Consider the following 13,968-nt stretch of genomic DNA (forward strand, 5'->3'; position numbering starts at 1 on the left):
TAAATTAAGACAGACAATTCAAAGGCTTCTAAAATGTACTCAAATGCAAAAACAAATAGAGTTTCATCTTTGTCTCATCTCATTGGACTGTACCTACGAACAAAAAATAAGGCTTACAAGACATCTTCAATTTATAAAATTCAGCGTGAACTCATTGTTAAAAAATGAGACATTATTAATTCGACATAACGTATCTTTGCTATTAAACATTTGGTTATGTTTTCGCGGCATATTAAAATCAGGAGTTCCCGCGCACCGAGCTCAGTCTGCGGGCGATTTCGGAGCGAAACTGACGCGCGGCCGTTCGAAAACTTCGTTGTGTCTCGTATTTTTTTAAATAAACTGCCAGTGTTTTTGGACAGCGCAAAATGGGCAGATGATTTTTTAAATTTTGTTTTTAATTTTTTATTGAACTCTGTGGACTGCACTGCATTTTTAATATTTTGGCCTTTTCGCCGATTGTGTTTTATTAGTGTTAAGCCGTCATGACGAATACGTAAGTGCTTTTGTAATGTATATTCGTTAGAAATATTTAAATTATTTCGTTTTCAGGCGGATGTGTTGTGAAAGGCTGTATTTTAATGCAAATTATGTTGGTCTAACAAAACGTTTTACAACTACCTTCAACAGTAAGAATTTGTTTTTATGCCTACCTTTGCTTTATAAATATTCAGTTTTCTCCATGGGTTTACCCATTTTAAATATCGGTATTCGGCACAATGATTTGTTTAACGACTACAATACCAAATAGAATCAGAATAGGAAAAAAATACGGCTTATTTAAAAAAAATCATATCTAATAATAATAATTTAAATTATTTGAAAACATGCGGCATATTTGTTTTTCTTTCGCTAAATAAAGTGCAGATTGTGGTACTACAAAAAAACAAATAAAAATTATTAATGCGTAGGTAAATGAAAATTTACATACCCACCTACGCTCGTAAAAAAAACCTGTTCGCAAATTAGCAACACTTCGATAAAAGTTATCTAGTTTAAAAAGGCTTTCAAGCATTCAATCTCTCTCAATATCGCCAAATAAAATTAATATTCGATAACATAAAATGAATTATACACGTTTTACGACTCATAAAATTCTAAACTAATTTAATAACCTATAAAAATATAAGCGTTAAATATTCAAGTGGAAACAATGTCACTATTAGAATAACTTATTACTTCAACAGTACAAACAGTAATTAATTAGGCGAAGTATTTACATAAATGCAAAGTTTAGAATACTGAACTTGATGTTGCGTTAAATATAGGTTTTGTGCACGACTTCACTCGTGAAACACCATTTCGTGAATAAAGGACACATTCCAGGATAAATGTTTTTTTTTATTTATTTTTTTATTGCCATGGCATAGTAATTATTGTACATGATGGTAAGCGAAGGTGGATCTAGATCGTGCCGATTGACGAGATTTGGGTATCTCCTTCGACGAAAATGCCGGCCTGTTTTAAGCCGGATACACAGGGTGATCCCAGGACGCAACTACGTGATTATGATGGGTTTAAAACTTAGTATACCTTTGTCCTAGTCAGGCGGATACACGACTAGCAAAATCCAGGTCTATCCCTGAAGGGGTGTCCAGGGAAGCAACTGATGCACCCATATGTGCAAATAAAATTCGATTCAACAATTTCTGCCTTTACTTCTAACAAACCAATCTTCACAAACTTTAATATATTGTGGACAATAGTATGGACAGAACAGCAAGATATGTTTATTCATTATTGTACAACAGTTATCGTAAATCTCTATGGCTATACAAGTTAAAGTGGTGTTTTCAAATACAGCACTAAATGTAGCAAGCATCTTGCTTGGGAATTAAGATAGGATCTTAGTTGGACTTTATCTAAAAAACAATTGAAAATTCAGTCATTATTTTAATTAAAGTTATTACAACCTCTGACAATTTTTTCTGTACCTTTCTTATATTTAAATTAAGATTTTTTCATTTTCATATCAGACTGGCCGTATTTGATGCGGGCTGTATATTTTTCATTCCTTGGAGTCCCTCGTATTTCTGAACTATTTAAAAATAGAACACTCTTCGCTCTATATTGGTAGATGTAACAATACATAGCTAGACAGAGACGTACTATATAATAAATGTAGGTATTTATGTTAAACATGATTTAAATTATATAAAAAATTTTGTGTAATAAAATGTCGTGTACCTAAATTAATGTGAATAATTATAAATGCGTAAATACGAAGCGGCGCTAACTTCGGTTGTTTAAAGTTCTTCGCGATTATATCAAAAAAATCAGTGCCTCACCATGATAATAAAACAGTAAACCAAATTATAATCTTTAGATAAGATGTCAATTAATGTACAAGATTTATGGCTCGAAATTGTCTGTCTGTGGCTTATGTTATAGAGAAATTATTTCGTTCAAAATGATTAAATTATTAGCTAGACTTCTAGTTTGCTGGTGATGGGATACCTAAGTATATTTTATATCCGCCCGGATAGCGACCAACGTACACCAGGTGTTAAGCCCGCCATAGTGGCCTACATGAGCCGCGTTCCAGGATCAGCCTGCGTATATAAGGTTCCAACAGGCCGGCATAATTGTGTCGATTGTCTATTGGTAATCATCACTGGCCAGTCGACATTCTATTGGACCACTCCACTTATCATCAGGTGCAGGGGGGTCAATTTTCCGTGCTCGAACAAAAAAAAAATTGTTAAGATAAAAATATTGAAATACGTTTGGTCGCTTTGGCTGCTTAAAAGTTCTTTCCTGGTTCTCCCAATAGAAATATTTCAGGATAAAATGTAAGCTTTAAATTAATCCATGATTTAGACTGTATTTTGAAATTCTGCGCTTTCTGAGTACTCTCCTAACAACCAAACATGTTCACAAACTTTGAAATTTAGGTATAGTATAAGTTAGAATTATAATTTTGTTGAACATACCGGTCCATTTCTCAAAACCTGTTAATGTCGTTTCTAAATTCATAAAAATATATGTCTGATTATAAACGTATATTTGCATCCACGAAGACGCGCCCCACTACTTCTCCTGACTGCTTTCAATGTGCGGGAGCAGTATAACACAGGCACACTATGATGGATGGTATTGGAAGAAGTGCTTGGATCAGTCCTCTTACTCTGCGACCGCCCCTTTTTAAAAGGTAGTGAAGCGCGTTTTCGTGGATGGAATATCCTATATCTATTGCCTGCTATCTACTATATATTTTCCTTTTAAAATTATAAATTCGTGCAGAAGCTTCATTTTTCGAACTAAGTTCTATTAACGATATATTTTTTCATTCTTAATTACTTAAAGATATAAATTCTCAGCGTTTGATTTTATAGTGTTACCTGTAGCACTCACAGCCGTCTCGAAGAGATTTCTTCATTAAAGCTTTTTTGGATTTCTTCATTATTTTATCTTAATTACCTTCGATAATGGTCCTCCTTTCTTCGTCTATTCGTGGCTCGTGTACTCGTAGGTCAAACATTCGAAATAAGCATCAGTGAGTGTTAGTTTTTCTGTAATTATAGTCCCTAGACATGATGACGTCAGATGTTGATAAAACCGCCAATCCACAACATTCCTATGCACCGACATCACTTGGAATAAAGATTCATTATACTAGACAATAATTTGTAGGAAAATTTAATTCGATTAAACAAAGTCACTTCACAGGATCTGTATTCGATAATTATTATTATGCCGACATTATTTTAGAACTAAAATAATTACAATGAGTCTACATTAGCTGTACATCTTTTTTTATTGCTTTGAATGATGAGTACTGCTGCTATGTACACACGACCACCCATAAACAATAGAAACACTATCCAACACCTTGAATTATAAAGTATTGTTTGTTATTCCACTGCGCTCGCCATCCAGAGACATGAGATGTTAAGTCTTATTATGTCCAGTAGTGACACTGGCTACAATGTCCTTCAAGCCGGAACATAACAGTGACTACACACTACACACAGTGTTGCTTGGCGGCAGAAATAGACATTACGGTGGCATCTATCCAGGCGGACTCTCACATGAGACACCTACCAACAGTAATGAGAAGTTTGCCTTTTTGCCAGCTAAAAGGAAATAGATAATAACTATCCATGACGTGTTACTAGAAAAAAATCCAAATCCGGTTAACATCAGCCATATTTGGGCTTTATCAAAAAGAAAGCGGAGTCATAGCATACACTTGTCATGAATGAATCGTTTCCTTATCTATTTGGTATGTACAAATTCTAGATAGATTATTGAAAGTATGCTTTTTGGGTCAATGTTAAGTAGGGTTGATATCGGAGTAGTGAAGATACGCAGTAATTGTAGTTCTAGATGTTGTTACTACAGTTTATAGGAAGATGTGATTATATTAGACGAGCTGCTAGCTCGTTTTGTTCAGTAGTGAATTATGTTCGACTGTATAATTATTCTTTATGTAATAACTAATAATAAAAAGAAAAAGCTATTTCATTGATTTAAAATTAAAGAATGGTGGAAATCGCAGTTTGACAGGGAAAAAATCTTCTTTTCGAATAATGTACTTTTCTAATAGCTATTTCGTCTTTATTTCATGATGTCCACTGCTGAACAATAGCATCCCCCAAAATATCCAGATCGAGCTATTGAAAGCCAGCATCCAGCGACTTCCATTGTCTTTTATTTGTCCTTATTCACTCCATTGTAGTTTCCTTTTGAAGTATCTTGCAGTTTGGCTTCGTCTGTAAACTTGTCGTCAACATCCTAAGCCATTCTGTATTATTATTCTTGGAAAAATACATTAACATGCATTTATGCGGACTAGTGGTCGTCTAGTCGTCTTAATTTTACCGTCGAATTTATTTTATATTTGTAATATATATCGACGGTTGGGAAGGCTGATTGACTTAAGCGAATCATTTTTTCCGAAATTTTTTCATAATAATAATAATATCAGCCCTGAATTATATACTTGCCCACTGCTGAGCACGGGCCTCCTCTACTACTGAGAGGGATTAGGCCTTGCGGATTGGTAGACTTCACACCCCTTCGAAATTCCTATAGAGAACTTCTCAGGTATGCAGGTTTCCTCACGATGTTTCCCTTCACCGTTAAAGCAAGCGATAATTCACAAAGAATACACACATAAAACTTTCTCTCTTTCTCTGCACTCCTTTATATGGACTTTAATCATACCAATTCTCACACTCCTTCATGCGTAGCAAGGAGCTTAAACAGGGGTGCAAACATTTTTTTTCCCGTATTGATGTATAGATTGAGGGAACCGCCAAACAGCTGTTTGGTTGAGTAGATGTATTATGTGTGCGATACTGCTACGAGGTTTCCGGTTCGAATCCAGGGGGACGAACTGATATTGGGTTTTTCTGCTCAATTATAACTTGGAGTCTGGAATTTGTGTCCGATATGGAGAAAGCCTCCACATCTATTACATCATGGGACGGAATAAACTGGCTTAAATTGGAAGCCCTGGTTACACCTTTGCCTACCCCTTCAGGGATAAAGACGTCATTGTGTGTATTTGTGAGAGTGTGTGGAATCTGCCAAATATTTCCTAGAATTTACTCACTGCGAAATGACCTAATGAATGAAATATTTCGAACTTATTTCAAACTTTAATGCAATTAGCATGATAAGTGTTGCCCTTGACACGATACCATAGTTTTAGCGATAATGTTGTCAAAAATATACGGTGATAATACATTTTTAAATTATTTTGCAAATTCCTGAGCTGTTATAACATTGATGTTATGGTGTTTATAACTACTTCTCTTTATAAAAATAATACTGTTACCCCGTTAACTGTTTCTGTGAGTGTGATGAACCTGAATGAATCCCTCTTAGCCGAATTACGGCGATTGCGGCCTATCTCAACGGAGATAATCCAGGCACGCAGGAGATCTCTGTTCCTCACTCATAGTCCGACGAGACGGCGATCTGACATGACCCGAGAGAGATCAGGCGAAGCACCAACGGCTTAACGTTCGTTTCGAGGAGGTATCACACTGCCAACTTCCTGACTTTGAGCTGCAACTGAGTAATTTTTTAAGATAGAAAAACCTTATTATTTTTTACCAGACCCAGGATTTGAATCCAGGACTTCAGCGCTATAGTCGTACTTGTACCGCATTCGCATAACAACTTCGCCACCGAGACATTCAAACCTATCAAGTAGATGTATGCAATCTACCGACATAGGTACTGGCCGTAAATTCGTTTCGTTCCTTTCGAAATTGTGTTCAATTTTTGGTTTAGTTTATTTATATCCCTATGACCTAACTTAGTATTAACAGAAATTCTCAGTAAAGGTCCTTCAGTTGACATTTGAATGCAAAATAAACATGCAGTTACACGTCTGTCGCGATTATGTTACGTTATATAGTTTAGGATAATGTGAACAATTTCGACGTCAAAATATGTTTTCATTTATGACATTATTTTTTCCAAATTAAGATTTCTATGTTGAGATAGAAAAATATATTCAAATTAATGTAAAGGCTTACTAAAATACTCCTTTCACAATACTAAATTGTATGCTGGTAATTGAATCAACATGGCGTGATGTAATGGTTGCACCTCTAAAGAAAAATAATTATAGATTATATTGGTGCCACGTATCTATGAATCAAATTCGTTTATTCAATATGAAGTCTGATATTTTTATAAAGACGGGCGTTCTATAATGCTGCTGTTTGGTATTACATACATAATGAATGCATATTTTATCTGGTGAATGTTAAGATGTATTAAGGATAATGAACGGGAGGTTTCGGGTACAGTTTCTGGAGCAACTGCACTATTCAAACCTCTATCTACCGCTTCAGGATTAAAATACGTATGAGTGTATACAGAGACGTGTGCCCTATGTATGTTCTTCGGAGTGTGTGCGGAGCGGACCTCACACTCTAAACAACAATGTGGGCATTATAAATAGTTTTTTATCGGTTGCTTTATCGGCTTTATTAAAAAAATATTTCGATATCATGAGAAGTGAATAGGCACCGGTAAAAGCGGACGTACGGAGCGACATAGTCGTGAAATAACGACCAAGCTTCTTAAATAAAGAAATAAAAATTCTAAGGGGATAAATTTTCAAAAATTCTTTCTCAGTCACCCACGTTATGTTAAGAACAGGGTCATCATCTATCAGGGTCAAATTTTTATAGATGACATAATACTTCAGTTATCTACGAGTTATTTAGCGTAAATGCCGTTAACACATCTTGCTAATTAGTTTATTTACCGTAAATAAAAATGGGGGTTTCCGCCATTGTATTTTCTTGTTTTTATATTTATATTTCACTTAAAGGTATGAAGTCTCCTTTTAAGCAAAATATAATTGCTTGTATCAAATGTAAATCGTGTTAATTGCTTGTTCGTGTTTTGATAATTTATAATCATTGTAAATACTTATTTTATGTCGAAAGTCGAGGCGGGTCAGCATTTCTGATAAGTGATCGTCACCGGCAAAAATACCGAAATTTTACAAAGCATTTCGCCGATTTTCATGTTCTTATACTGATGCGGAAAAGTGACCCACAGCATCTGATGATAAGTGAAGTTGTGTCTACATAGTGTCGACTGACGAGAGATGATCGTCGCCAGTAAAAAAGTTGCTTAAGCACAATGGCGAGGCAATTCTTGCCCGACGCGAGTCTTTCAAAAAACTTGCTGCAAGATTCTAGCTCCGTATTTAAGCTGTGTATTCATGGACAGCATACCAGTGTACCTACCCTAATGAGTACAAATGAAGATGTCAGTCCCAACTAGGCTATAATCTATTGTACTATACATTATGGTTTCTAAATCTATATATATAAAAATGAATCCTTATTTCCCTTGGTCACGCCATCACGCGTGAGCGGCTGGACCGACTTCACTGTTTTTTTGTTGTTGTTGTGTATGTTATTGTCAGGAGAAGGTTCTTATGAAAGAAAACATTCAAAAAATTGCGCGGAAAATTAGAAAATTTAAGAAAACTTAACGAACATATTAATTTTATATATGTATCAATTGTTTGAAATAACTGTCAGCGATTGACAGAATGCGCGCTGCAAATTCATAGTTAAGACGGGTCAACTAGTAGTATACAGAAAAATATGACATATCGTTTCGATAAAAAAGTCGGTCCGATCTATTACGAACATCTAGCATGGTAACAGATCATCCTCAAGTGGTTGAAACGTGCTATTATTTTTGTAAAGATTTATAGTTCTGTTTTCGTAGGGAATTTGTTTTAAAAATAGCTCATCCCAATTCCGATGTGATTGGGTTTTCAAGGGAATTTTATAAATATCACGATTTTACTTTGCTTAGGTAGGCAGATGTTTATCATATTTCGTCAGCGTTAAGTGTGTAATGGATGGTTTTATTACTACTAGTCTAGAGGCAGTAGACAGTGGACGAGAAGGCCCTTGGTTCGATTCCCGTGTCGGGCAACTTATGGATTTTTATAAAATCATTTACATAATATTAAATTCCTCATTTCGTTTGTTTATGCATAATTCGTTTTGACATTCGAACAATAACTAGAGGTCATTGGCCATACATTCGTAGACTTGAGAGGTTGAAGTCGTAACGCCTTCGCAAAAACAGCTACTCAAGTCCGGCTTGCAAAACTGCGTGCATTTCGTCATCCTGAGATATTCTGTCTTATAATCGGAATAGATATTTTGTAATATGAAGCATTCCTGTCCATTTAACGTAGTCATTATGAATGCAAATACCTATTCTCTAAGCTATGCCTGTGACGTCACAGAAGCATCTGTACTATAAAAAAGTATCTGTACAACATACTATTATCATTCTAATAAAAAAAAAACATTCTCATATACATATAAGACTTGATTTTCATAAAAAACAATTTATATGATTTATTTATTTTTAAATGTAATCAATCCATCTGTCATTATTAACGCGTTTAATAAACAAAAAATGTTTTTGCATAAGCATTTAAAAAAAGAACAAAAAAAAACCTGTTATTAAACGGTGTTATACAAAAAGGTGTCAATATTTTATTCTTGTAACGGGCCGCATTTAAATTCATTTTACACTGTTAAATTGTTTATTTCTTTTGAAAGTGGGTCTTGGTCCCGATTCTGTAGGGTACCGAGGGCCAAAACCAGTAGCCACAATCTTAAATTTACGTTTACGCGTTGTGCTGGAGGGTTAAGCAGAGGCGACACTTCTTTATAGTCCTTTCGGGATATTTCAATAATTTCTGGGGAAAAATTAGCGGGAAATAGAATCTGGCTGGAGCCTAAAGGGATTTCAGGTTAAGGTTAAAGAAAATTGTCAATAAAAGAATATCATTTACATAAGAATATCATGTGGCTCACACCGTTCAGTTGCATCATCGTCATGAGACCCTTAGTTTGGTTTCCTTCTTTTTTATATTTTACAAAAGAGTCTTTAAGAGTATAATTTAACGCAGTTAAAAAAATAAATATTATGGCGATACCTCAAGGTCCATTTTCATACATTTTGTTTCGGCTTTAATCTGGGTAACTAAACAAGTATTGGCAAGTAAAGAATTTAAATTCACGTCTAGTTAGTGATTAGTTCTCGCAGTTGAAAGAAAAATGTAAAAATACCACCTTATGCTTACGTTTTCCAAGTATGCTGTCGGAGGGCCGGTGGGGGGGTGATACGTAGCTTGCCCACCAGCCATCAGTCAGTAGACCAGAGGCGTTCAAATGTTATCGTGCGGAAATGTAATTCATTTATCGAAAGCGATTGTAAAGATTAGGCTACACGATAACGCATTCCAGAATGACGTATTTATTTCAGTCCGTCATAATATTACGCAGCAACAACTTACGAAGTAAACGTTGAAACCACTCAATGAATTTGGATGATATTTGACATACGGGTAAACCATGTCCGGGATTAGCACGTTGACTTTTTATCTCCACATTTGGCTCCAATAGAAAATTATGGAATTAAATTTGATTTTATTTTAATAGATGACGCTGGCGTCGTTAAATGTTTTAATCATTTTCTACAGTTTTTAACACGAGCGAAGTCGCGAGCTGTTGTCCATTTATTATAATCTCTGTTTCAAATCAAAGAAAAGATTTACTGCGCGTAAATGTAATAAAAAAACCAAACAAACACACATCACGCCTCATACTCGAAGGAGTAGGCAGAGGTGTAACCAGAGCACCCACTTTTCGCCAAATGTGTTCCATCCCATAATGTCATAGGGGGAGAGCCAAAAATTTCAAACCTCAGACTCCAGCCGCACTCTGTTCTAACGCGAAATAAAATATTTGACAATATATTTTCTACTATCAAACTATATTCCACAGTAGATATACTAAAGAAGCCGATATTCATAAAATATGTAGATATAACTGTACCAAAGAAGCCGACAATCATAGAAAAGATATACGGAACCGAGTTATTTTTTATAGTTTTTTTTTCGTCGGCTTGGCGCCGGCGTCGATTAACGGGCTCCGTGAGAGCACGCGACCGCCGAAAACTGACCTTTTTGTTGACAGCTAATTAAAGAGATAAAAACCCGGCGCCTGCGCAGAATTGAGTATTACATAGTTAATATACTTTTTTGTTTAACGCCCGCATTTTTAACACAATCATCTCCCCATTTCAATAGCAAAGGATCAAATTTTAACACAACCATCTGCCTAATTTTGTGGTGAAGTATGTAATTATCCCAAAGGGAACCCATCACAACTTCTGAAAATAGTTTTAATGAAGATTAGATTTTACATCAATTTCTAAAGAGAAATCAACAGTAATCGGAGTATATGAGCCCTTCACCAGTGCTGCCCATATTCCATTCCCATTAAAATGTGGGGCACCACAATTTTTTTGTATTTATGCACATTATTGCGTTTTCTCTTATATTCATCTAATGGTGATTTGTAAGAGATTGCCTTGTACGAAAAACCGTCATTTGTCCTTTTTTTTCTTGTTCCATGTTTTATGTGTAGGTACAATAAAGTGTTTAAAAAAATTGATTACCCAAGCCGATGATGATAGATAAAAATTTAACCAATATCTGATGTGGAAATAGAATCCAGGATCGGCCTGTCAACATTACAAGCTCAGATTCCGATACACATTTATTATAAATATTTATTACGTAGGCTTAATACTAAATCATTCATTTAGACCTAACTAAAACCTAAAGCCTAAATGTATCTAGAACCGGTTGTTCCCGGCATTGGCTAACGATATCGCGGCCAGACTAAACAGACATTACATAACCGGTCACCTACGCCTCCGCTTACATCCGCTGCGGGGGTCTAGATAAACTGGACGTTGTAATTCAATAATTTACATTTCATTCATGATCAAAATATTGTTTAATTATTGTTTGATATCTCTGGATTAAGGCGTTTAATAACATCTCAAGTGATATCTTAAGTCGCAGCGACTGACGGATTTTGACAGTCGAGTTTTGTTTATTTAACAGCGGCGACTCAGAAAACATGTTCTTAAATGGCAGCTCAAGCTTGGTTTCTTAAATAGTTCAATACATTAAACGCGTACTTGAGATCCCACTTAAAGGTGAGTTTCGCCTATGATAAGTTTTGACGATCATGGACTGGATGGACTTTAACAATGCTAGGGGCAATCTAGATACCTTCTCAGAAAAGAGCAGTCTTTCTAAGCCTCGTTAAAGGCGAACGGTTCACAGCGCTTAGGGTTCATTCCTGTATTATAAAAGTAGAGGGAACGCCAATGCATAGTCCGATGGTGTATGATTTAACATCATTTGATGACGAGTTCTCTGCAAGAATTACTACATTACTGGTGGTAGGTCTCTCATATGTGAGAGTCCGCATGGGTAGGTACCACCGCAATGTCTGTTACTACCGCCAAGCAGCAGTCTGTAGTCACTGTTGTGTTCCGGTTTGAAGGACATTGTAGCCAGTGTAACTACTGGACATTATAAGACTTAACATCTCATGTCTTAAGATGGCGAGCGCATTGGAATACTAAACAATACTTTGTAATTCAAGGTGGAGCTTGGTGTTTCTACTGTTTTTTGGCGGTCGTATCGCTTACCATCACGCTAACGGCAAGCTCGTCTCGTCATTCAAAGCAAATACAATAAAAAAAAGTAACAACATACGGTCCTTAGATATGAGATAATACAACCGAGCTATAAATGGCTCCTCAATAACACGCTAACTGCCTAATAGCCCGTTGTTAGCTGTATCACTGAACACACATTAACTAACAGTTAATTAGCAACCGCTCGGCCTTCGGATTCTTACAAACGCTTTAAAATGAATCCAACGTTGTTCCTAGAATGGCTGGTAAATTATAAACTGGTGCTTGCTACGTTGCGAATTTACCGGAATCAAAGTACAAAATTTTCCGGAATATAATTAGGGTCCAGGATTAACGGAATGACATAAAACCGATTTTTCATGGGTTCTTATCGTTTAACATCATTAATAAAAAAAGTGACAACTTGATTTAAATTTTATCACATTTAAATTTAACTATATTGGGTTCCTTATGTTAAATTATGACGAAACTATGGAAGTAAGTTTTGTTACAATATATCAATATTGTCTCATTAGTTACCTTAGGTTATATGTCGTAATTACTGCTCCAACTTCGTTCCTTACTGAATTTCTTCTATGAACAGCCAACGTTTTGTCATGGTTAATAAATATCCAAACACAATCTTTTTAGCAGGAAGGAGGATTATATGTGGGTCTTATCAATAAATTTTAATTCAATGACTCATTGTTTTTCCTCTGACTATAAATAAGTTGACAAAACAAATTAGTTAAAAAAAATCTTTCTATTGTGAAATCGGTAATCGGTAAAGTGGCAGCGGATTGGCTGTGGGCTGGAAGGTTCTAGAATTCGAAGTCAGGGAACATTTTGTAAAATTATATTCACGGAATTCAAGAAAATAACCCCAGAGTGTTAAGTAGATATCCGCGCCGTTTCATAAATGTAAGCTTGAAATTTTCTGCGGTTGTATATTTGGGGTCGACCCCAAGTCGAGTGGAATAAGGCATGTGGATGAATAATGATTTTCATATTTGTTTCTTACGCAATTAACAATAATTGAGAATTCATCCCCATCCTCTGGTTTGAAAGCATTCTAACGATATGATTTGTAAAGAAAATTCTTATTCAACATCATATGGGATCTATCGGATCGATATTTATAGATCTTAAAATTGATAGTTCTCCTAGAAAAGGCTATTTCATTAATCACTAGCTTTTACGCGTGGCTCCGCGTGCATGAAACTTTTCCGGGATAAAAAGCCACAGAAACAAAAGAACTCGGAATTAATATAGCTTTCTACAAGTGAAAAAAATTCAAAATCGGTTCAGTAATAAATAAACGAAATTTACCTATCTGATTGTGAATATTTCGCAACCGCAAATATAAGTTTGTCATTGAATTTTTTACACAATTTTTTTTTATACAATTTCTTGCTTGTATTGTGAGATATTTGGCACACTTATACAATTTTCATTATTTATCATAATTAACTCTTAACAACATCGTACTTTAGCACTGGTTAGTCGTTAGTGGACGCAGTAAATGCCTACCTAGCCCAGTTAGCTTTGACATTTCAAATTAGCGATTGCGTGTGTCTATGATAATGTAGAAGGGGCTTGTCAGAGACCTTGGAGGCTATGATAAGCATCTGTCCTATGTTATTTTAAATGGCGATAGGTCACCTTATGGTAAAGGAATAGGGCTTAAATAAATACTTAAAGCAAAGGGAATCTTGCTTTCTTGGACTGTGAAGGTTGTAGAATATATGTGCAGATTTTTTCCCTATGACTAAGCTATAGTAGCACTTTTAGGTAACTAAGTCATAAATAAGATAGGCGCTACAATGATGATTATTGGGGATACAACAATTCTAATTGAAAACTATTTGGACTATACTGTGCATCATACTACTTAATTGTACCAAGATAAAGGAAGATACACTGTTAATTCACGATGCGGAAGCGGCACCAGCC

The 13,968-nt window shown here is 35.4% G+C and overlaps 1 protein-coding gene across 1 annotated transcript in view; it reads left to right on the top strand.

The window, feature by feature from the left end:
• The first annotated feature begins 249 nt into the window (after positions 1 to 249).
• LOC115452830 (tubulointerstitial nephritis antigen-like) overlaps positions 250 to 13,968 on the top strand; it is a 64,356-nt gene continuing 50,637 nt past the window's right edge. The window contains exon 1 of the mRNA XM_037442855.1: positions 250 to 496. Within this exon, the coding sequence (XP_037298752.1) occupies positions 486 to 496 (11 nt within the window). The 5' untranslated portion in view covers positions 250 to 485. The remainder of the gene's footprint in view (positions 497 to 13,968) is intronic.

Source organism: Manduca sexta, chromosome 4 (genome assembly GCF_014839805.1).
Source record: "Manduca sexta isolate Smith_Timp_Sample1 chromosome 4, JHU_Msex_v1.0, whole genome shotgun sequence".
In the NCBI taxonomy this organism is placed as follows: domain Eukaryota; kingdom Metazoa; phylum Arthropoda; class Insecta; order Lepidoptera; family Sphingidae; genus Manduca; species Manduca sexta.